General features: G+C 39.3%; 2 protein-coding genes and 1 long non-coding RNA gene across 5 annotated transcripts in view; 2 read left to right on the top strand and 1 right to left on the bottom strand.

The window, feature by feature from the left end:
* The window catches only part of tmem108 (transmembrane protein 108), a 45486-nt gene extending 37076 nt beyond the window's left edge, over window positions 1-8410 (top strand). Inside the window, exons 3-5 of the mRNA XM_068710110.1 lie at window positions 2746-4026; window positions 5138-5289; window positions 7123-8410. Of these exons, the coding sequence (XP_068566211.1) occupies window positions 2746-4026; window positions 5138-5289; window positions 7123-7239 (1550 nt within the window). The 3' untranslated portion in view covers window positions 7240-8410. The remainder of the gene's footprint in view (window positions 1-2745; window positions 4027-5137; window positions 5290-7122) is intronic.
* A 2669-nt stretch (window positions 8411-11079) lies between these two features.
* cdv3 (carnitine deficiency-associated gene expressed in ventricle 3) lies at window positions 11080-15011 on the top strand. 3 transcript variants are annotated; one of them, XM_068710109.1, is made up of 5 exons: window positions 11080-11496; window positions 12188-12255; window positions 12641-12804; window positions 12901-13063; window positions 13157-15011. In XM_068710109.1, exons 1-5 carry the CDS (start codon window positions 11311-11313, stop codon window positions 13290-13292), a joined length of 717 nt encoding a protein of 238 aa, XP_068566210.1. In that variant the 5' UTR covers window positions 11080-11310; the 3' UTR covers window positions 13293-15011. The 3 variants fall into 3 exon arrangements, with proteins under 3 accessions (XP_068566210.1, XP_068566209.1, XP_068566208.1); XM_068710108.1 differs by having other exon boundaries at window positions 12182-12255; XM_068710107.1 differs by having other exon boundaries at window positions 12179-12255.
* A 6043-nt stretch (window positions 15012-21054) lies between these two features.
* Window positions 21055-22921, bottom strand: LOC137871966 (uncharacterized). The gene is made up of 4 exons (XR_011102848.1): window positions 22814-22921; window positions 22005-22085; window positions 21202-21240; window positions 21055-21121 (listed from the first exon to the last, which is right to left on the bottom strand). It is a non-coding gene; the product is annotated as an uncharacterized lncRNA (long non-coding RNA).
* Window positions 22922-25078: the final 2157 nt, after the last annotated feature.

Raw genomic sequence — 25078 nt, 5'->3', positions numbered from 1 at the left:
TCTCTTCCTTTGTGTTTTTGTTCATGCACTGTCCTCCGTATATAATAATCTGTGAACAGTTTTTCTTCTTTTGAGCACCTCAAAGGGCCTTATCCTCTAAATGTGTCCTAAAGTGACCACTATTCACATTTCAGGCGATCAACAATTGGCCAGATATTTAAGCTTTGATAGCTTGGGTTTGTCTGTGTTCCATTTCCCCGCCTAAAGGATCATCTTAGGAGAGACAAGCGGTCATAAATCAAGGATGGCCATGTGTGTTATCTCCTCAGATATGAGTCTGGAGTGGGCTCCGTGGATTAGAGACGTGACAGGCTTGGTTAATGGAAGACGGGGCCTGGACCCTCTGTCCTGGTAGTCTGTGTGATTGAGTATGGAGGAATATGATTAATGATTCAGAGGCTCAGTTTAAATACTCAGTGCTGTGGGGTTCTGCTGCTGTGGTGTATTTGAAATCCCCCCCTGGTGAACAAAGAGGAAAGAGGATGGAGAAGCTTTCTCTGTCAAATACATTACAGATTACTGACATTGACGTTCGCCTGGGCTGTTGTTTTTTCATTTTGTGACATATTCTGTCCCTTTCTTTCTACATGTTCAAGAGATTTTCTCACCTATTCTCCTGACTCCTTCTCCTCTGCCCCTCTTGGTAATGGAAACTCGGTTTCCATAGTGACTGAGCACCATTATAAACGTTGGCTACGACATCTGGGTTACAAAGATAGCTTTAGAATCTGTGGGTTTTTCTATGACTTCTTTACTGTTTGGGAGTTTCATGAATACCAAAACAATGCAGTCTTAATCACTATCCTTAATTCTCTCTCTAAAGCCCCCTTAAATTGAAGGTTTTTCGTCATCTAATTCATGTCAGCACCTGTTTTTGCACACTTCTTTTCTTGTCACAAGCATGATGCATATTGAAGCCCATGGTGTGTGCATCAGTAAGAGCTAAAAGATACTTATACTTACTTACTTATGCATTCTCTTCAATGGCTTTAATCCAACATGCCAGTCTTTAGTGAATGACTTTGGATCTGTACAGATCCAGGCCACCTTATCTCTCTGACATGCTTGGAAAGAGACGGGTGAGATTTTCATTAGGTTGCAATACAACCTCACTGCTAGATAAATCCTACACATGTCAGTGAGTGTTTTTAAAGGATAAGACTGGCAATATTCTACATTTCTCTTTAAGTCAACAAATTCCATGAAAAGAAAAAAAAAAAAAAAAAAAAAAAATAATAATAAAAAAAAGATATATATAAATATATATATATATATTGATCCCACAAACAATCATTTGTAACCATTTTTGTGTGCCATAGAGCTCCATTGTTGTCCAAAAAAGATTAAAAACACATCAATAAGCCACACTGTTGCCGTGGCTGCTGTCCTGCATCCATAAACACTCAGAACCAAATCTGAAATCTAAGTTTACGTCGCATTAAGTTTACATCCTTAGTAGGAATGAATGCAAGAGTGACACAGAACGGTTTGGAAGATGAAAAGTGTTTAGACAACCGAACAGATTGTTGGTTTTGGTCTTTTCTTGGGATTTGTTGAAAATCAAAAAGGAACATAATATTGCCAGCGTTATCCTGTCGAACAATAAAGCAAAAATGGTTCAAACAAAATACAAAATAATGTAGAAACTTTTAGTCTCACACCATCTTTGTACTGTTCAGCATCGTGTGGCGAAAACATGCGACATAACCTCATTCAGACAGGAATTCAGACAATGTTAGCTTTGTGTGACTGCATGTTCTGTTCTCAGCAGAATGCATAGAAACCGCCCGCTGGGAGCGTTTCACTAATGTGTCACATTAGCTGTGTTTAACAGTGTCAATAAGGGATGGAGGGGAGGGAGCAAAGGGGAAATTAATAAGCCGTTGCACGTTCTTCCCTTTATGACTTTCTTGCTGTCTGGATGACATAATAGGACCAATATTCCCCACAGGCACCTGCTAATGGCTTGTCTCGACACAGCCTCCGCATGGGATTAAGCTTGAAAAAGGGAATCTGTCAAGTTCTCTGAGATGGTTTTAGCATGTCAAGTGGGCTATTTTGACACTATGACTGTCATGAATCTGTTCACTGTAAAGAAAATACCAACACATTTTGTCTGATAAAGCAAGTGATGATTTCCAAATGCATTTTTTACTTGATTATTTGTTTCAGAACACGTAATAACTCAGACAATCTATCAAGACATCTAATTTCACAGTACTGAAAATGATCAAAACTATTAAAAAATCCATTAGAAATGTACTAAATTAACTTTTTTTCAGTGTTATCTGGAGATTGAAATCAAATAATTGCTTGTTATATTATGACCTTGGTAAAAAAAAAAAAAAAGTGAGCTCTTTAAGAATTTCTGCAGAGTAACTAAGCTTGAAGATCCCTATGTCTTAGACATGCATTGGTACACACAGTGCAACTCGCGTAGTGAATAATGCAGCTGATAAAGAACTAGGTGAGTGACAAACACCGGCGGTTCAGTAGATAAAAGGCAGAGGAGAATAATGAATGCGAGACAAGACTACGCGTCTCTATTGAACACCTGAGTTTCAGTTTCTGCTCTCTCACCTTGCTTTGCGTGGCAAGATCCTTGAGGGAAATGATGTGAAGACAGACAGACGTGCTGAAAAACACACCCACAGGGGAAAAAAACCCAATAATTCATGAAGCTAAGAGGATATTCTGCACCATCATCCTGTGCTAATCGCCAGCTTTCTCTCTCTTTCTCTACAGGTGTTCTAGCATTCCTAGCACTGCCAGTAGGACTGGTGTCATCAGCACAGGAGCTGTACCTCAGCCAGACATCCCAGGACCCCGGCTCCATGGCAGCCGCCCACAGCAGCCCCCTTTCTGGCCCCGAACCTCCCCCTCTGGACTTGCATCAGGAAGGCTCCAGCAGCGGCGAATGGCTATCCAAAGGAGGCACTCAACCCTCAAACATCATCCTCCCTTCTGTCGCCCTCCACCCTTTGGCTCTGCCTCGCCCAGCACAGACTTCCATCCCGACTCATGACGACCCTCCCATCCATGACGCAAGCACTGTGAGCGCTGGAAGTCATGTGAATCGGCCCCTGGACCCGAGCTCTGATGTTGTAAGCCAAGGCCACATGCACAAATTGGTCAGGGTAACTCAAGGCCATAACCCAGTTACTGTCAGCACTAACCAGGCCAGCAGCAGCGTCCTTAAATCTCCCAGCACAGCGGTCCCAAATATAGATGTGGGATCTACTGCCAGAGAAGCTCCGGCTCTAATGTCCAGCTCTGAATCAGACAGAGGAGATACGCTTGCTTCTCAGCACGTCGAGCCTCAGAAGTTTAGTGTGGAGGAACCCACCGACCCCAGCCGGCAGCGTGTTCCAGATCTCGAGCGCGCCTCCCTTTCCTCTCCATCGGTGGATGCTGACCCTGCAGCAGGCCTGAAGCTCAGGCAGCATGCTCGGGGCGCCTCAGAGCTGGCCGCACACCACGCCATCACCCTGAGGGAGTTGCATTCGGTGAACGAGCCCCCCACTGATGAACTGGCGATAGAGCCGAAGGACTCTGTGACTCCAGTCGAGAGCCCACCCGAGAAGCTGACGTCCGACGCGTCCGCTCCAGCGCTGTCCACTGAGCCCGAACTCAAGACACCGAATCCAACAATCATCCCAAACAACCACTCTGCACCCAACGAGACCACCACTGAGGAGGGTCGTGGTCTCGTCGGTCAAGGTAACGGCACGGACAATGCCCCTCTCGGACACTGGTTGGGGAACGTGACTGCATATGGAGGGCTGCTTCCTAACAGCAGCTCAGTCGAGGAGGCGTACGCTCAGGGGAACAGCTCGGAGCCCCCCTCCACCGCCAGCGGGAACTTCCTGAACAGGCAGGTGCCTGCCACCACCGAGGACCCCTGGACGCCCGGCAACAGCTCAGGCCCCACCGTTGACTCCCCGCTGTCCCGCATGACCATCTGCCTGAGCAGGATGGACATCGTGTGGATCGTGCTGGCCATCAGTGTGCCTGTGTCCTCATGCTGTAAGTAATGTTAGAGCAGCGGGGAAATTTATTGAAAGTAGAAAGTTCCAGATTACTTGGCTGACTTTAACAACCTTGAAAACCTATTAATGCTTGTATCATAAAAAAAAAAAATCTATTTTAAGGAATAGTTCTACATTTTAAGAAGTTGGCACGTTTGCTTTATTGTGGAGAGTTAGATCAGAAAATCGATACCACTCTCATGTTTGACAGTTCACAAATCAAAAATACACATTCTTCCTCTTACCTGCTATTTATAAATCTAGATTTGGTGTGAACCGCCTCGAGATATCCGCCGTAGAGATGCTTGCCTTCTTTCCAATATTATGGGACTACGTAGCACTCGGCTTGTGGTGCTCAAAGCGCCAAAAGAAATACATTTGAAAAAACTCGAAAGCAATGTCTCTTTCCATAAATCATGACCCGGTTACTCATGGTTTCATGTAGGAACTATTTTCTTTCTATTTTCTTTACATGAAACGGCTCACAGCAAGGTCTGTGGACACCCGAGGTCACCGAAGAGTTAATCTGTAGTAAAATATTGTGATTTATTCATTTCACAGCCACTTGTTTTCTTCACCTTTCAGGGTTTAAAGTCGCTTCAGTAAGTGATCTCACTCGCTTTTTTGGAATGCCTTTTGAAAGCCCCCAGACAACCTTCAGGACTCGATCCTGTTGCATTAAACTAGAGAGAGTGCAAAAGCATAATAACAGCAAGACCGGGGAGTGTTTTTAAATCGAGCGGTATAGCGTTGCACCTTAGGAAAAACAGGTGCATTGTGGTCTGTTTGAGATGGAGAAATAAGGATTTCTTCCCCTTTGATGATAAATGATTTTCCTGTATGAGTCCTGAAAATGTCTTACTGAGAGACTGGCAGCATGTGTTGTTTTAGATAGCCTCAAAATTACTACATGGCACACCCACCAGTAGCCATTTCAAGCAAATTAAGGCGGTATTTTTCCTTTCAAAAACCATTTCTTACAACAGCGGCGTGTTGTCTTGAAACATGACTGCCTTTACCTATGCAGCGAGTGTGGGCGCTCATTCGGAGGCTATTTGAAGCAGCTTTCAGTCTCTCATTTTCCCTTCCCGTCTTCTGCCCCGCTCTAGCTGTGCTCTTGACTGTGTGCTGCATGAGGAGGAAGAAGAAGTCATCAAGTCAGGAGAACAACCTCAGCTACTGGAACAACGCCATCACCATGGACTACTTCAGCCGGCACGCTGTGGAGCTGCCCAGAGAGATACACACTCTGGAGAGTGAGGTACAATACTACTGGCGCACTGATACTCTATTAGTGTACAGCGCTGCACACAGAGGCGGAGGCACATTTACTTGATGTTTCGCTGTCAGTCAGCAGAATGGGTTTTAATGAGTACGGAAACAACAAGAGGATCCATGTTCACTTCCCCCTGTCAGCAAGCCTCGAGGCCTGCTGAAGCATGACACTGTATCACTGCGGTTTACAGAGATGCCATTTAGAACAAGCAAAAAGAGGAATTCTCTGCAGGGAATCTATTAAGATTACTTATTAGTAGTTTGTTTTTTACATCTAGTAAACAGTATTACCCTATCAGTATACTGTTATTAAGAATGCATACTGTTGCTGAAGAAAAAACATGGCTATTCAATTTATTTTACAAGTGCAGTTTTTAAACCTTATACCAACTGAACAGCTTGTGACACGCTCCTAAAATTAGCTTAATGTGATGAACGAAAGGTGGTATCCTGCAGTGGTAATTTTGGCAATTTTTTTTTCTCCAAAAATCTGCAGCTCTGATGATGATTTTAGATGAGGATAATAGATTATTCGTCAGTTTGTCAAGAATATTCTGCTGAGGGCAGGAGGAGCGACAGAAAATGACTTATTACATTTAACGCATTCCAATTAAGACTATTTGTGTATTTCTATGTTTGGCAGGCTGTAAATTGTTATTTTGAGAACATATTTAATCATTCAACCTGTGGTTAGCCCACAGAGAGTATGGCATCCTAAAGAAGTGTCATGTTGGTTTGAAAACTCACATAGAAATCTTTTGAGATGCTGCTAATTGGCTGTCTTTGTAGTTGAGGACGTGAATATGAATATGTCTTTTTTTGTTCATCCCATTTATTTCTGCCATTTTCCAATTATATTTGGTCTCTGATATACTGAGAAAAATAACAAGATAAGATTTTAGTTTATAGTGCATTACAGCGCCATCTGGTGGAAATTATACTATATATCATCTATCACTATATATGTATCATTTTTTTTTAAGTTGGTATTAAATGTGCTGTCGACCTCCTCTTCTTCCCCGTATCATTTTGACTGACCATGGTTTTTGCTGTGTTTGCATGTATTTTTTTACCACCGTCTCTCCAGTGACCATTTCACTGTGTCTCCTTTCTTTTACCCCTCATCCGTCGCTCAATTTGCATTCCTTTGCCGCCTGCGGGCGCATCAGGAGAGGGAGGCTGCGGTTGGATCATGTGTGGGATGCCCCTGGTGACACCCAGGTGTTGTTTCCTCCCCCCTCCCCCCCCCCCCCCCGTTTTACCTGTCTTTGTAGAGCAGCAGCCTCTTAGCTTCTCCTGGTGCTTTAGGTAAATGACGAGTGCTCCAGGAGACATGATCATAAAACCTAAAATGACAAGTTTGATTTGGTTAGTTTGATTTGATTGGTGATAAAATGGCCTCATTCCTGCTGTAATACAAATAATTTAGCTTTTCACACCTCCCTCCTCCAGCACTGCCTGATTACTGCTGACTCATCATCAACAACCATTTCTCCATCCCTCCGTTTCACATTAAGTCCCTCTGTTGTCTTGTTTCCTCTGAGTCATCCCTCCCTCTTACATCTAGCTTTGTCAGGTATCTTTGTTCACCGTCTCCTTAAAAGCCCCGGGCTGCACCGAACCCATATTTTATTCTGTTCGCTTCCACACTAGATGGTGTGCTCATTGCCTGTAGAGTGACTTACAGTAGACTGCAGCGTGTTTGCCCTAATGGTGAGCCCTGAAGCGTGAATCATGAGTTACAGCTATTGTTTAACAGTCGGCAACCTGCGCTGATTTTTTTCTTCTTCTTCTTCTTCTTCTGCGTGTGCATTTGCAGGATCACGACACCTGTCTACCCCCGAACGGAGACTACAGCGGCAGCAGCGTGGTCCTGGTTAACCCTTTCTGCCAGGAGACGCTCTTCATCAACAGAGACAAAGCTTCTGCCATCTAGAGACAGGAAAAGAGAGACACTGTCGGATTCTGCTCTTCTACTCCCCCTGCTGTTGTTGTCTATTTTATAAATGTGCTAAATATTCAGAGACTTTGACTTTATACTGTACATGACAAACACAAAGAGGCAACCTGAGAGAGGAGTGATGTGAGCAGACACTCTTTAAGGATGCACCCGCATATTTTTCTGATGTACATTTTCTACAAAAGGCTTAATTGTGATAAAAGGTTTTTATTGTCTTTTTAAAATACAGATTATATGTGGTTTTGTTTCATTACAGTGGCTTGATGGTGAGTGCACTGTGGATGTTGCCACATGAAATTTGTTTTAGAGAGAGAAACGTGCTACGAAAACATTAAAGCTGTTCTTTTGTCATTTTATTTTTCCTTTAAGATCAATCCCAAAATACTTATAGCCTGTTGAACTTGAATATAGCACCTATGTTTTGGGGGGGAACAGTGATACTGTACGTGAGATCAGGGCCCATATCTATCAAACTGAGAAACACATTTAAGAATGATTTACAGAGCAAACTTGGGAGTAAAAAAGTAATTCTAGAAGCTAAGAAGAAGACTCATTTATCAAGCAACTTACATCAAAGTGTAGGAGTAACCTTTAAGATCAGCTCTCAAGTGATCACATGATTAATCACATGAAAGCTGAAATACTGTACATCTGCCCCATTTTTCATTCTTTGACTGTACACTTTTATTGAAATTAACAACAAAATATATTTATAGTATGTAAGAAATAATAAAAGTAACACATTTTATTTATAGTACGCATTTGTAGATATATAAAAAAAAAAGCTTTTTAATGCATGGAAAGTGATCGCAGCGCAAAATCAATGCTGTGCAATGTTATTGTTGTTTGCGCTCTTGATACCTCTGGAGTCCTCTTAAATGTAAGAGCATTGTTATGAGAAATAGCTTTTGTTCTTACGTTTGCAAGGATAAGTGAAGGATAAGTCCAAAATCCAATTTCAAGCAGGTTGATAAATATGGGCCCAGATTCCGATGGTTGATTTGAGCAAATTATTTGGGTGTTTTGGCGTCTGCATTGAGCAGCTTTGAGAGACGTCAGTCAAATGACAAAAACTGGCTTTCCCCCACATGTGTCACCAGCTTCTCTTCAGAGGGACCACATAGATGTCTTAATTCCTTACGTTAAGTACAAGTTATATATATATATATATATATATATATATATATATATATATATATATATATATATATATATATATATATATCTGTATGTGCGTGCTTGAAGGCCCTGTTTGTGCATGTAAGCACACTGTGAGTGTGGACGGATGAGTTCAAATGTGCCCCCCCCCCCCCTTAACTAATTATCACTGTTACTTTAAGTCAAACAAGACTTTGTATCACTTTCAGCTCAGTTTGTATCTGTTTCTCTGTCTGTGTGTCCGTCTGTTTGTCTCTTGTCTGTATCGTGGAGTGGCTACTGGTTTTAGCCCAGTTTAAGAAAGAGTTTCTCAGCGCCGTAGGAAACGGTTAGACCAACCTTGCTACTGTAAATGTCTCCCTCCATAAACAATGTGTTTGTCCATCAATGCAAACTGTGTTTGTTGAATGATTGTGAATTAGTTGCTGGACCACATATTATGTGTAAGAGGCTGTCAAAAATCTTGACCAATTGAAACACTGAGATAAATAATGTATGCTGAATATTTACTGTGAGCACATACAGAGGCAGTGTAATTAAAAAAGAGTGAATATTTTTGTTTTAATTATTGAACCTGTGGTCCTTCTATCATCTGTTTTTACTTTGCATTGCTGCAGTTGTATTCAATAATCAATGCTGCCTGCCTCTACCGTCGCTAAAGATTTTCTGCATTGTGAGATGTTGTTCTGAAATCACAGATTCAAAAGGCGATGTTGAATAACACACCTAAACATATTGATATTTCTTGCATTGGATGCTCACAGCTGGGCTTCTTGTTTTGCACGCTCAAAAGTGGATATTTTACAAAAACGTTCAGTGGCACGATGGAGCAGTGTTCAACATTATGTATTTTTTGTACTGTAGTATACACTGTACTTTTTACTGCTGAGCAATAAAACGAAGAAAAAAACACTGATTGATTTGTGTCAAGTGTTTGACTTACTGTACTGCACGTGTTAGACAGATAACATACCTTCTGATTTACTATACAACTATACAACAACTATACAACAAAGCAGTGTAAACAGTCTTGCCGACCACAGCACATCCATTGTCGTGAGCTGGAATTTTCTCTTTGTGCACCAGTGCTGCATGTGGTCAAGTGACCTCCCGCTCTGGGAATATGACGTCAGTTCAGTAATCTGTTTACAAGCCTGCTTCACTGTTGAGGAGAGGCTTAATTTGATGTGTGTTATTAACAGATTTTAAGGCTTGTTCCAATCTGGCAGAACATGACTGTTCAACTTTTGTGTCTTTTGTTTACATGACAGGCCTCATGCTGTTTGGCAAGTTTTATCCAAATACATGCGGGAGTTTAAAGTTTCTTAAGAAACGTTGTTGGATGTTATCATCAGTCCATATAAGATGTGTAAGTGCTGATTCATATTTCAGCTTCATCTATTTAGAGTTCCTTATTCAGCCTCCTTTGTAAACAACGGCATAAATGCATCCTGTCACTAAATGGTCAGGCTGGGAATTTGGTCTTGAAATTCAAATTGAAAAGAGAAAGAGATGGCCGGCATATTTCAAAACTAAATCCTGAGGGAATTTTTCTGAGATTCATGTGGCAGTTTAACTATCAAAAAAATAAATAGTAAGTTCAAATTAAAACATATACAGATACCACAATCAAATACAACATAGACACTTCTATATGGAAGGCCAATTCTGGCAAGAAAAAAAGATAACATGTTAGGAATGACAAATAAAATATACTCATGGTTCAAGTTTTTAATAGATAGTAAGAAGACTGTTGAGGCTTGTGGTGGAGTTCATGTTGTGTGCAAATAGATGCGTGTTAATACTAATTCACAATCACTGGAGAATAAGGAACAATTGTAAGAAAATAAAAATAATGGTGAAATATGAATAACAAAATATTTTGCAAGTCAAAATTATGTTTTATGATATTAAATATGACTTAAAGTAAAAATGATGAGACGGTAAACCAAAAGCCTTATTTTAAGTCAAAGTTAGGGGGTGATAAAGTTATCAGATTGTAGGAAGTAGAGTTTCTTCTAAAATAAGATACTGTGCCTAAGTACAGTCCATTTACCCCAAGTTATTTTTATATTATGCAACTCAACACAGGTAGCTTTTGTTTTTACAGAAATAAGAAAATATGATCCATTGCTGTACATCAAGGCACCACCTGTACTCCTCCTTACATTATAATACTTCTTCAACAAAATGAACAATAAAACAATAACCTGAATGGGGACATTTTGAAACTTCTTTAATGTTTGCCTTGTTTACTTTATGAAATGGCATGTTTTAGTTTTGCTTTGAAAAGTGCTCTATGAGTAAAGTTTTGTACATTTTGAAAATACTTTTCTACATTGTTGTACTGTTACTTTTACTTGATTCTTTTTTTTCTATGAATTTAATACATTTTTAACTATCATATACTATAATTTACATGCATTAGATTGATTTTCTGCAACTACTAGTAACTACAAATAAATAGCAATAAGAAGACTACGTTACTACGTTTTAACTAAATGAAAGGTTATAAAAGCATGAATATTAAAAGGTAATTAAATATGTATTGCATGTAATTTTAGAAGTATTTGAAATATAACTGATTTATGAGAAAATGTTATTTTATGCTTCGTACTACTTCCGGTTCAGGGTCGATGTTCTTCCGGGTCACGGTACAGATTTGTCAAATAGCCCGTGCATGGCATGGTTGTCAGGATTGCCTTCGATTAGGTGGACATTTTTTATTAGCCGGTAACAGAAGTTAAAGAGTAAGGAGTAAGGAGTAATCCCATCTCCTCTGACCATTCCAACAGCTGTCCTGACTCCTCGGAGAGCAAGTTTGTTTTTCCACCTTTGTCATTGCTCGGTTATTAGCTCACGAGTTTTAACGTTGCTCTTTTTTTGAAAATGGCGGATCTACCACCAGAGAAGAGCCTGGACGATTTCTTCGCCAAGCGGGATAAAAAGAAGAAGAAAGAGAAAGGAAAGGGCAAAGAGACCACCGCCGGGCCCACGTCGGCTGTGATAAAAAAGACGAAGAGGGAGAAGGAGAAATCCGCTAAAAACGACAATCAGGACGCGCAGATTGAAAAGGTAACTGCTATCGTTACTCTCCGGGTAACTTTCTTTTTTTCTGCGTCTTTTTCCAGATACCGGTGTCGTGTCAAATGTTGCATCCCTCGTCATAATCTGCTTCCTGCTTGCATTTAGCCTGCTAACTCGCACGTTTCTCTTACATTTTCCAGCAACTAATTTTAGGAAGATCGAGGACCAAATGTATATATCTTTTGACATGTAAAAGGAGGAAAACGCCGGTCGCTAGCTAGCATATGGTTCCTACAGGCGCACACACACAATGTGAGGAGATACGACGTTTTAACACTGTATCACTGTACTTTTACACGCTTGTCTTCCGTTTTGTGTCAAGATATCGGTCGCATGTAGACGTTTTTGAGGCCCGGTTGTGAGCTCGTGCTGTTAAAGGCCTTGTGTGTGCATGACGAAGCTGTCATCCCTCTTGAATCGTGGCTGTCCGGCTAAACGTTCACGTTAGGCCGAGGAGCCGCCATTTGTCACAGGGGGGGGGGGGGGGTTTCACAGTCTTTTTGGCCTGTTTCATTTTTTTACCATTCCTTGTGTATATCTGACTTAAACTGGAGATGCCTTTATCAAAAGAGGAGACTCCCTTTTTTTTTTTTTTTATTTAAGTATTGTGCAATACTGCCAATGTAGACGTGCTGTTGTGTGTTGAAATTTAATGCTCCCTTCTGCCCAGAAGGATGAGGAATGGAAAGAGTTCGAGCAGAAAGAAGTTGACTATAGCGGGCTCCGGCTGCAAGCTCTGCAGATAAGGTGAGAAATACCTCAAAACCGCCTCTGTGGTAGTTCCTGCTGCATAGACTCACATGGTACAGTGATACAGTTTGCTTGACTCAAACACTTTTTTAGTTTTGATGAAATGGCTATGATCACGCTGCCTTACTGTTTGGATTTATTATTGTGGTTTTATACACTCACAATACTTTAAACTACCACTGGACTGAAGATAAACTGCCAGCAGAAAATTCTTTATTGCTTTTTAAGCGTGAACATGTGTAAAAGCTCTTTCACCATCCTTAGTTAGCCCTTACTTTACATAATAGTATTTTTGTGCAAAATCCTAAATATGTGCGCTTAAATGGATTCATGGATCAAGTTGTTCTAGATGGCTCACTGTGGGGTTTTGGGTGTTTTGCAGTGACGAGAAAGAGGAGGAGGAGTACGAGAAGGAGGAGGTTGGTGAGGATGGAGAGATCATTCTGGTCAGCGGAGACAAGGTGTCGGGTCCCTGGAACAAGTCTGGTGCTGCTCCGACTCCTGCTGCTGCTGCTGCTGCTGCTGCTGCTGCTGCTGCACCTGTCGGTGAGTAAACCGACTTTAACGGAACAAATAATTCTGCACCTGAAAATCTGGTTTCTTCTTTCAAACTGGTGGTTTTTTTTGTATATATAATTGCAGAGGAAGTAGAGGAGCCTGAGTCGAAGCCCTCTGGTGTATATCGCCCTCCGGGGGCTCGGCTGACCACCACCAGACGAGCCGCCACCCAGGGGCCTCCCGAGATCTTCAGTGACACACAGTTCCCCTCTCTAATGGCCACCGCCAAGCATGTGGAGACACGCAAGTAAGTAGAGGTCCGTGACAATAGCTGGTTCAACAATGGCGGCGTGTGTCCTTGTTGCAGTTTGTCTGAAGTGATGCATGTCTGTGTTTTCAGGGACAGAGAAATGGAGAAGACCTTTGAGGTGGTGAAACACAGGAACCGCGGTAGAGAGGAGACGGGCGGCGGCGGCGGCGCCTCACTGCAGCAATTGCAGCTCGACAACCAGTACGCCATCCTGGGGGATAAGTAGAGCCGCTCCCCTCCGTCCCCTGGCCCCTTCAGCAAGGTCCCGCCCAGCCCCTCGAAGGAAGCTGAACTCCAGCTGTGTTGACTGCAGTCCTGACGGTGCTCACCGTGCCACCATCACCACACTGGTTACTCGCGCGCGCACACACACACACACACACACACACACACACACACACACACACACACACACACACACACACAGCCTCATATACATACACCACACACACAGTGACACTCCCTTTAAATCAAAAGTAACACACTTTACAGACACCGGTTGGCAAAACTGAAGGACTGCGTCTGAAGGGGCTGATGAAAGAGGGAATAATTGAAAAGGAATTGGCAAAAATACACCCAAACGTACAAAACTGCAGCAGCAACAACAGACTTTGTGGATTGTACTCAGAGCAGCAGTTGTGTGGCGCAACTTTTTTCTCTGGACTTCAACTTGCTTCGATAAAGCCACAGAGGATAACTTTAGGCGAGATGATTTTACAAACTTCTGTGAAAATATCTATTTTTTTGCAAGATCGTTACGACCCAATCGCACATGGTATTTTGGGGTGTGTTTTTGAGTTGCGGTGGGGAGCTTCGGGAGATACCACCACAGCAGCAGAGCAGGTGGTGACAATGTGGACTGAGCTTTTTTTTTTTTTTTTTTTTTTTTTTTTTTTTTTTTTTTTGTTGCTGTGGTGGCGAACGGGGCAAACACCAGCCCCCCCCTCTTCCCCCTTCCCATATACAAGCCGGCCGTCAGGCTCTTTACTTTAGAAACCTGAAGCTTTGTTTATTTCCCTTCATGATGACGACGCTCTGCAAAGATCTACACGGACAAGAAGCGATAGGTTGTGGTCCTCCATTTAGAATTTCTATATAAAGTGGCCTTACTGATAGAAACTGCTTTGTCATCTGAAGAGAACTTTGCTTGTTGTCTCACGGGCTGCTGCCTGCCTCTGGATCTCAACACTTTGTGACAAAAAACACACACACACGAAAATAATCCTTCTGTTCAAGAATGTAGTGCTGTTGTAGTTTGCCTGGTGATTGCAACGACTAACTGTCTTTTATATCCACCGTTTGATTTTGCTGCCCCTACTTCATTTTGGTCTATTTAGACAGATAAATAGAAATTAAAGCTGGTTTCTAACCCGAAAAGCATTTTTTTTTTTTTTTTTTTCTTGGTAACAAATATTTTACTGTGGTTTGACACCAGATGGTCACATATGTTACAAGTATCAAGAAAAAATGACGGGAAACCACTTTGAAAGCATCATTTTTCATATTTTCACAACTTTTATTATTTGTTAAGCGCTACATTTCAATCTCAGTTTTAAGACTTCTTTTTTTTTTTTTTTAATCAAGGCTTTCCTCATAAGTAAACATGCTGTGTCAGCTCTCATCGTGTAGAACAGGTAGCTTGTGCGTAACTTCATTTCTAGAGTTACAGCAACTACTCGTCGGTAGAAACATACCGTCACCAAACCAACCGAGTACTGTCCACTTACAACACAGTGGTACGCCCAGTTACCAATCAGAAGGGTTTTTACTACAAGCATAGTTATGTTTAGGAAGGTAAAGAACTGGATTTATGTTCTATGTTTCTGTCCTTTCCATAAAAGGTGCCGGGGAGAGAGGATCCCTGCTGGAACACTTTGGTGGACGTAGATAATATTTGTGATGAACAGAGAAGAGCCGAACACAAAAAATAAAGTGATCCTTGTGATTTGAAGTGTTGTCTGAATCTTTAAATGTTGAAAATGGGGATTCACTGTATACAGTGTCCCCCCCCCCCCCCAGAAAAGGTGTTGTTGTCCATTTGTAATCTTAAGACCTGTGTTAACCTGCTATCCCTCCCATAACCTCTTACTTAATTGGTGTCTCGTTTTCACAAATTGTGGAAAAATTATCAAAAGTTTCAGCTCTTTTTGGAAAAAGTAGACGTTTCAAATGACCTTATACCAAGCATATTAACAAATAAAAAAAACTTTTTCTCACACAACAGAGTTGAAATGTTTATTTGAAGGAGACACACCAGCAAAATACTTCAATTGTCGTTTCCATCTCTGATTTGAAACATGTTGCCGTCTGTTCAGCCCCTCTGCCGTCTGTCTTCAGTTTTGGTTCACATGAAAACGATGGTTTTGTTCCCAGCAGCCATTTCATCATTTCAGGCAGACAATATGCTTATCTGTTGGGACACAAACAGCTTGAAAATTCAACTTTAGACCACTGAAATTGAAATCTATAGGTCTTGAATTAAAATATATACAATAACCTTAAACCAAAGACACAACACTGAGTGTTTGCATAATATCCTTTTGCCTTTTGCCTTTTTTTTTTTCCAACTAAGCAGTAAAATAATCAATAATCCAGTTTCATAGAGACGGCAGCAGTCTGATGAATGCTCCATAATAAATGCGGACGTTCCTTTTTCAGTAAATCTGGGAAAAGCCACCATCGTAACACTAATTATTAAGTTTGAAATAATTAAAATCTGACATCTCAGGAAGGAATTACAGATTAACCCCTGAAAACCTTTAACAGCTGTAGAATTTGAGTCTACATTTGTAACAAACAATAAATACGTCTTTTACATAGAAATAGAACAATACATGTATCATAAAACAAAACGAATATTTCAAGCCTTGGTGTGATTCAGAATTTTAATCTGAAGTCAGACAAATTCCAGAAATATTAAAATAATTGCAAAGAGAGTGAAGAACTGAACAGGTTTGCAGTAAAAGGACACAGTTGGATAAAGTGACATTTATTAACAAACTGTGCATCTTCATACACCCATCTTCAGTCCAAACATCTCTACAACAGACTAAGTGCCAAACTCAACACTCTTCTTTGAAACTGGTGGATCCTGTAGATATCACAAGATAAAAAGCACTCCTCATGTCAAGAGAGAGAGCCGAAAATAGATTTAAAGTACAACTAATGTCTCTACGACATTAGTTGTACTTTAAATCTGTGTCCTACTCTGTAGCTAACCTTTTGTTTGAATTGGAGATCAAGTTTCCCCCGAAAAAAATGAAACTGTCAGAAGCAAACGACCACATTACCGAGAACATTTGACACTTTCCATATTTTGACTTCCAAAAACCTCTTGGAGAACAGTGACATCACTTCCTCCCACAAAGACTACCCACCGTTGATGTGTTGGTTGATGTGTTGGTTGTTGTGTTGGTTGTGATGTAAAACGTGTCATTACTGCTCATCGGTATTTGACTCCCTGGTGGCGACTGAAAATGAAAATGTAAAATGATTTAGTCCGTGTACACGATAGTGTTTACTTAGTTCTCATTTGCCAGATTGTTTACAAAGGGTTGACATTGGATTTCAAAAGAAAGCAACTAAATAATCAATACAATTAGCAGCAGTGTGACACATGCTGTAGGCCTCTACTGATTAGTTTGATTCTTGAAAAAACTATAGGAAATAAAATGTATTTCTATACTTGTTTTACATCAGAGTATAGTATCAATATGAATATTGAAATATATATGGAAGCAAAGAAATGACATATTTTGAATTTGATATGTAACCACATACCTAAATAATGAAATGTATTAGTATTAGAATACTTTACAGTGAAAACAATCTGTCAAGTAAAATATTCCAGAGTTTAAGTTTAGTAGTATATCAATTTGAACATTAAATTCAATGATATTTAAATGTAAATATTGACTATGCAGCAGTAATTGAATTAAACAAATAGGTATTCATTTGGTCATTATCTTCAAATATTTGCCACGGTCTTTGCTCCCATACATTTGAGGCATTGTAAGTAACATTTAAGCTATTGCAACAAAATGAAAACTACAGAACATTAACAGTTAATATTGTGCAATCAAAGTTGTTTCCTTTCCAGTATTATGTCCAATCCTACAACACCAGGTCTTGTTGATGCCGCTGCATTTTTAATATCTTTTGGGACAGAAAATCTGAGGATAATCACCAGTTTTGACTCACCAGAGCTGAGTGAGTTGCTGTGAGAAATAACCCCAACAAACAGAGCAGTGTGAGGCCTCTCATCTTGAATGTAGTTTAGCCTCCTATCTGCGCATACACCTGCTTTATAGTGTCCATGTCAGTAGGTGGAGTCTGTTCTTGTGTGTTTTGTGCTTCAACTGAATTACAAAGTCCTCCTTTTTATCTATTCATTGACTTTTGATTTCATACATATATATGTATTGTTATTTATTGACCGTGGTATTTTTGGATTACCAGCCTACGGTTTTGAGAGAAGGTCCTGTAAGGACCCCCCACTATCAGTCAAAACCTTTCCTACCTCAGACTCGGTGCCAGAGCAAATAGTTTTTGGAAACTGGCAGGCAACATTAAAAAAAACCTTCTCTCCATTCTAATGGGACTGCATGGCACTTGGCTCTCTCTTTCCACTCAAGAAAATCCACAGAGCATAGTTCCTACATGAAACTGCTCTCAACAAGGTCTGTGGATTATCTTGAGTATATTCGAGAAAAGGCAAACATCTCCAAAACTAGGCAACTCACACCAAAACAATCTAGATTGATACAAAAGCAATGCAGGTAAGAGGGAAAATGTGTATTTTTTTTTATTTTGGGGTGAACTGTCCCTTTAAGGTACACTGGGACGTATTCAACCTCTAGTTTGTCTCTTGCATGCTTGGTGCAAATGCATGCACATGTGGTTCATGCAATGCACAGTCCTACAGTCTTGCCAATGAGCCGTGATGAACAGGTGATGTGCATGCGCCAGCAATGTGCCAACAAAAGCTGTGAAGCAGAAGAGTCCAACCTAGCAATAATGTAGGATTTAAGATACATAGAAAATTGGCCTGTGAAATATTTTAGGAGGAAGGATATGCATTCCACATGTTTGTTAGACAAAGAGGATAGACACAGTGTGTTTTGGAGAGTACCACTGAATGTAAACATAACATTTTATGTTTACAAGAAAACTCCACAGGGCATCTTTAACCTTTGCATAGAGATCATATTTGCTGAAAAACGAGTATATTCATACACAGACGGCAACATAGACTGGAGCTGATGAAGTGAGCTGAAATGACCTGAAAAAAACCCCCTCTTCTGAGCAGATGACTCACATTTAAAGTTATACAGCTGAAAATCACAAATGCTAATCGTGGTGAGTGCTGAATAGTTTCTTACCTGGATCACTTCTCCATCAGTTGGTTCAGGTGGGAAACTATCGTTGCTATTAAGAAACCAAATACCGTCAGGAACGTCATCGCTCTGAAGAAAAACGAAAACATTTCAGGAGCTTACAGGAGTACTGTACAGTAACTCTTCCAAAATATATGAGCATTCTGTATGGTAACAAGGTGTCTCTGAGTTTGCACACAACACTTTTTTTGTTGTTGTTGTAGATAAACAATGAAGCATTTAGAGACTCTTTTTTTATGAATATTTCATTCTATTTTAGTGAGATGGTTTGTTTTCTGATCGGTTGAATTGTAATGTGCTGTTACTCTCGCCGGCCACAAGGTGGTGCTGCAGCGACGTTAATCCGCCCGGAGTCCGTTCTGGTTAAACAATAGATCTGTAATGGAGGGCTAACCAGTCTGTGAGGCTTACCAATAACTCAGCTTTTTACACAGGATGATTCGGTCTGTAGTGTTCACTGTGCTAACTTCAGCAGGAAAAAAACCAACGAACATCATAACTTTATATTCCCGTTATCCAGAGTTAATTTCTGTGTGGTATTAAAATCAGCATTATTAGGAGACACTTGAGACTTGCTCATGCTGTAATCCTTCAAAGCGAACAAAGTCTACATAACATGTTTTCAATGTTGCATTAGCAAACTTTGTTAATGTAGCACTTAACTATAGAAGTTCTAAAGTGTTTTACAAGAAGAATGTGGGAAGGGGAGAGAGTCTGGTAATCTACACTTTATACTTTCAAGAAGGTTGCAATCTTGAGTATTGTTTTAGAGTCTAAATCCATCAAGTAAATATCTTTAAAAAAAAGTGTTGATGTAGACTGATCAAGCCAACAGCTTTAAAGTGAAATACACCACCTTACATTTGTTGGTTTTGCCTTTTAATGGTAAAAAAAAACCAATTCATAAAATCATAAAAACAATGGTGGTAATACTTTAAATGTCCAAATGTTTATGTTTTGCTGCAGTGATGCCAACTGCCTATAATTCGCACCATCACCGAACACTGTATCAGAAGAGTTATGCTATTTTGATGCTATTCCACTGATTACTGCTCCCTCAGTGATCTCTTGGAGCGGGCAGCACGTTGTTCACCTACCTTTGATGCATTTGTTTCTTTATTTGCAAGCGGCATGGTGCCTGCTTTAGGCCACTGAAATTGAAATATATGCATTAACCTTAAACCAAAGACACAACACTGAGTGTTTGCATAATATCCTTTTGCCTTTTTGTTTTTTTTTCTGGTTCTGCAAGGTCCTTGACACAAGTTTTCCAACAAAGCAGTAAAATAATCAATAAGCCAGAGTCATAGAGACAGCAGCAGTACGATGAAGGCTCCATAATGAACGCAGACGTTCCCTTTTCAGTAAATCTGTGAAAAGCCACCATCGTAACACACCGTCTTACCGAGGCTGTTAGAATAAATCCCAACAAACACAGCAGTGTAACTCCTCTCATCTTGATCATAAATGTGCCTCCTTTCTGCTCAAACACCTGCTTTATAGTGCCCACGTCAGGAGGTGGAGTCTATTGCACAATATGTACTGATTCAGGTTAATATCAAAGTCCAACTGGGCATATTTGTTAGCAAATGTGAGATTGCTTACTCACACAAAAACAACCGATTAATATTTACTCTGTGTAATATTATAATACAGTGAAAGATACCCAATAATATTTCCCAGAGCCCAAGATGATGTCTCCAAACTCCTTGTTTTCTCCAAACATCAAGCTAATACCCAAAGACATTCAGTTTACTATCACATGTCACAAAGTAAATCTTCACATTTGAGAAGCTAAAGTTTAAAAAGTGATTATCAGTGTAGGTAGAGATTCTTTTTCTGTTGACAGATTAATCAACTATACTCGTTTCAGCTCTATTGTAATGAAACAAGAAGAACCTAATAAACTAAAGGGATCGTTGAGAATAATGTCATGTCCTAATCTTTAAACTGAAGGTGGGTATTAGTCCACAGTGTCCAGAACAAGACATTTTGGCCACAGCCTCTTTCTGCACTCTGCCCCAAGTCTATTTATCTGATGAAGATGTAATGCAGATGCATTTTGTCAGAGTAGTTAGACAATTTTGTCAAATGGGAAATACATTATTTAAATTGAACTAATCTCTTTAGACCCCAAAGGTTGACTGACCTAAAGACAACTGAATTAGGAAATGAAAGGACATTTTCATGTAGTTTTGATGAAATGTTTAATTAAAAGAAGCAGTAGCAGAACGATGATACGCCTGGTGGTTTCTCATCTTGATGGCGTTTTTTCTCTCCTTCAGAACTCAACATCTGTTTGCATCTGTTGAGTTCAGTCCTGTTGTGCGTGTCATCTTTCACCTTTTTGCTTTTCCCTGGAAAAGACAAGAAAAGACATTTCAGCTCAACAGCATATGTAATTATCTTTAGCTAGTTACCACACCCTCTTTTGAGACGTGTATACTGAACCGTATATCATATCTAAATTCATCATGAGATTAGAAATTGCATTGCATGCAGATTAGATGCTATTCGACATGCAACATCCAATAAGAAATATGTACGGGTGATATTTATGTATTTTGTTTTCCTTGAGTTCTGAACAGTTTCTTACCTGGGTGTCCTCTCCATCAGGAAGTAGTGGGAACCCAGTACTGTCAACTGGCACCTGGGTAGCCTTCCAAAATAATCAGCAACACTTTACAGTGATGTAAGTATGATATATTAATTTATCAAAATGATCTAAAGTTCACATACCTGTACACTTGCATTATCTGGCTTGCGTTCCTCGGTTTCCTGAAATGGAAAGGCATTGCACTTCAATAAGAAAGTACCGTAAATATTTACCCAAATCCAATGACTCAACAGTGGTTGTTTGCTTGTTCCCCCATGATCTGCAGAACGTCCTAAAGGTGGGATCAAACTCTAAGATTGTGAAATAAAGCTAATATAATGTGATGTGTCACCTCTCTAGGTCACACAAAGATGGAACCAGAAAAAAAGGTTTTATTGCAAAATTACCAAGTTTGAAATAATTTAAATCTGACATCTCAGGAATAAATGACAGATTAAGACATTAAAACCTTTAACAGCTGTAAAATGTTAGTCTACATTTGTAACAAATAAACAATAGATACATATTTTACATAGAAATAGAACAATACATGTTGTATCGTAAAAAATATAATGTATTTCAAGCCTTGGTGTAATTCAGAATTTCAAGTCAAAATCAAGAAATATTAAAATAATTGCAAAGAGAGTGAAAAACTTAACAGGTTTGAAAAAAAAAAGAAGAAGTTATTTGTAGTAAAAGGACACAGTTGGATAAAGTGACATTTATTAACAAACTGTGCATCTACGACATTAGTTGTACTTTAAATCTGTGTCTTACTCTGCAGCTAACCTTTTGTTTGAATTGGAGATCAAGTTTCCCCGAAACAAATCAAACTGTCAGAAGCAAACGACCACATTACCAAGAACATTTGACACTTTCCATATTTTGACTTCCAAAAACCTCTTGGAGAACAGTGACATCACTTCCTCCCACAAAGACTACCCACCGTTGATGTGTTGGTTGTTGTGTTGGTTGTGATGTTAAACGTGTCATTACTGCTCATCGGAAATATACTCCCTGGTGTCCACTGAAAATGAAAATGTAAAATGATTTAGTCCGTGTACACGATAGTGTTTACTTAGTTCTCATTTGCCAGATTGTTTACAAAGGGTTGACATTGGATTTCAAAAGAAAGCAACTAAATAATCAATACAATTAGCAGCAGTGTGACACATGCTGTAGGCCTCTACTGATTAGTTTGATTCTTGAAAAAACTATAGGAAATAAAATGTATTTCTATACTTGTTTTACATCAGAGTATAGTATCAATATGAATATTGAAATATATATGGAAGCAAATAAATTACATTTTGAATTTGATATGTAACCACATACCTAAATAATGAAATGTATTAGTATTAGAATACTTTACAGTGAAAACAATCTGTCAAGTAAAATATTCCAGAGTTTAAGTTTAGTAGTATATCAATTTGAACATTAAATTCAATGATATTTAAATGTAAATATTGACTATGCAGCAGTAATTGAATTAAACAAATAGGTATTCATTTGGTCATTATCTTCAAATATTTGCCACGGTCTTTGCTCCCATACATTTGAGGCATTGTAAGTAACATTTAAGCTATTGCAACAAAATGAAAACTACAGGACATTGACAGTTAATATTGTACAATCAAAGTTGTTTCCTTTCCAGTATTATGTCCAATCCTACAACACCAGGTCTTGTTGATGCCGCTGCATTTTTAATATCTTTTGGTACAGAAAATCTGGGGATAATCACCAGTTTTGACTCACCAGAGCTGAGTGAGTTGCTGTGAGAAATAACCCCAACAAACAGAGCAGTGTGAGGCCTCTCATCTTGAATGTAGTTTAGCCTCCAATCTGCGCATACACCTGCTTTATAGTGTCCATGTCAGTAGGTGGAGTCTGTTCTTGTGTGTTTTGTGCTTCAATTGAATTACAAAGTCCACCTTTTTTTGAGATGTTATTTATCTATTCATTGACTTTTGATTTCAAACGTATATTTATTAGTATTTATTGACGTTGGTATTTTATTCAATCAAAAACACTACATATGAATATTCACTGCTGTTAATATATATTTAATGTTATTCCAATAAATATTTGATGCAAAATGTTAACATTATATTGTTTTCCTAAATGGTTTTATAAATATGTTTTCGGAAAAAGTAAAAATGGTAACTATCTAGAATAAGTACGGAGGAGTAATAAAACTACTAATTGGATGGTAACCAATTGACATATGTTTGGATAATAACATATTACTAGCATTATACTAGCACGGTTTGTAATTGTAATTTTTTTTCTTTCTGGTTTACAAACAAAAGATGGATGCTAAATTGAAATGGTATGACAACAAATATGTCAACCTTCTGAACAATGCTTGTGGGATCATGCCTCTTTCAACTGTAAAACGGTGGAGCAAAGAGGCCCGTGCAAAGGTTACTGTGGGACGAAAAATTACGAAAAATGTCGAAAAATGAAAAAAAAAGTGAAAAACGGTCATAGTATAGCATGTCGAAAAGTCAAAAAACAGTCATAGTATAGCATGTAGAAAACATTTATAGTATAGCCTGTCGAAAAAAGGGAAAAACAATCATAGTATAGCCTGTCGAAAAAAGGGAAAAACAATCATAGTATAGCCTGTCGAAAAAAGGGAAAAACAATCATAGTATAGCATGTCGAAAAAAGGGAAAAACAATCATAGTATAGCCTGTCAAAAAAAGTCAAAAAACAGTCATAGTATAGCATGTCGAAAAAATTGAAAAACGGTCATAGTATATTATGTCGAAAAGTGGAAAAAACAGTCATAGCATAATATGTCTAAAAGAAGTCATAGTATTTTGGGAATAAGTGTCTTGCTGAAGGACACATTGACATGAGACTAGCAGAGCAGGAGCTGGAGATTGAACCGACTACCCTCTGATTGAAAGGCAGCCCTGCTCTACACTTATCCACGGACACCAGTTGGGAAACATTGGCATAGTATGTCTATAAAAAGTCATAGTATAGCCTGTTGAAAACAGTCATAGTATAGCCTGTTGAAAAAAGTGAAAAACAAACATAGTATAGCATCTTGATCATAAATGTGCCTCCTTTCTGCTCAAACACCTGCTTTATAGTGCCCACGTCAGGAGGTGGAGTCTATTGCACAATATGTACTGATTCAGGTTAATATCAAAGTCCAACTGGGCATATTTGTTAGCAAATGTGAGATTGCTTACTCACACAAAAACAACCGATTAATATTTACTCTGTGTAATATTATAATACAGTGAAAGATACCCAATAATATTTCCCAGAGCCCAAGATGATGTCTCCAAACTCCTTGTTTTCTCCAAACATCAAGCTAATACCCAAAGACATTCAGTTTACTATCACATGTCACAAAGTAAATCTTCACATTTGAGAAGCTAAAGTTTAAAAAGTGATTATCAGTGTAGGTAGAGATTCTTTTTCTGTTGACAGATTAATCAACTATACTCGTTTCAGCTCTATTGTAATGAAACAAGAAGAACCTAATAAACTAAAGGGATCGTTGAGAATAATGTCATGTCCTAATCTTTAAACTGAAGGTGGGTATTAGTCCACAGTGTCCAGAACAAGACATTTTGGCCACAGCCTCTTTCTGCACTCTGCCCCAAGTCTATTTATCTGATGAAGATGTAATGCAGATGCATTTTGTCAGAGTAGTTAGACAATTTTGTCAAATGGGAAATACATTATTGAAATTGAACTAATCTCTTTAGACCCCAAAGGTTGACTGACCTAAAGACAACTGAATTAGGAAATGAAAGGACATTTTCATGTAGTTTTGATGAAATGTTTAATTAAAAGAAGCAGTAGCAGAACGATGATACGTCTGGTGGTTTCTCATCTTGATGGCGTTTTTTCTCTCCTTCAGAACTCAACATCTGTTTGCATCTGTTGAGTTCAGTCCTGTTGTGCGTGTCATCTTTCACCTTTTTGCTTTTCCCTGGAAAAGACAAGAAAAGACATTTCAGCTCAACAGCATATGTAATTATCTTTAGCTAGTTA

This window comes from Cebidichthys violaceus, unplaced genomic scaffold (assembly GCF_023349555.1).
Source record: "Cebidichthys violaceus isolate CVI_PGR_0920_01 unplaced genomic scaffold, fCebVio1.0.p SCAF_15, whole genome shotgun sequence".
Lineage (NCBI taxonomy): Eukaryota > Metazoa > Chordata > Actinopteri > Perciformes > Stichaeidae > Cebidichthys > Cebidichthys violaceus.
The sequence above is the reverse complement of the archived record's forward strand: the minus strand, read 5'-3'. Positions and strand labels throughout refer to the sequence as shown.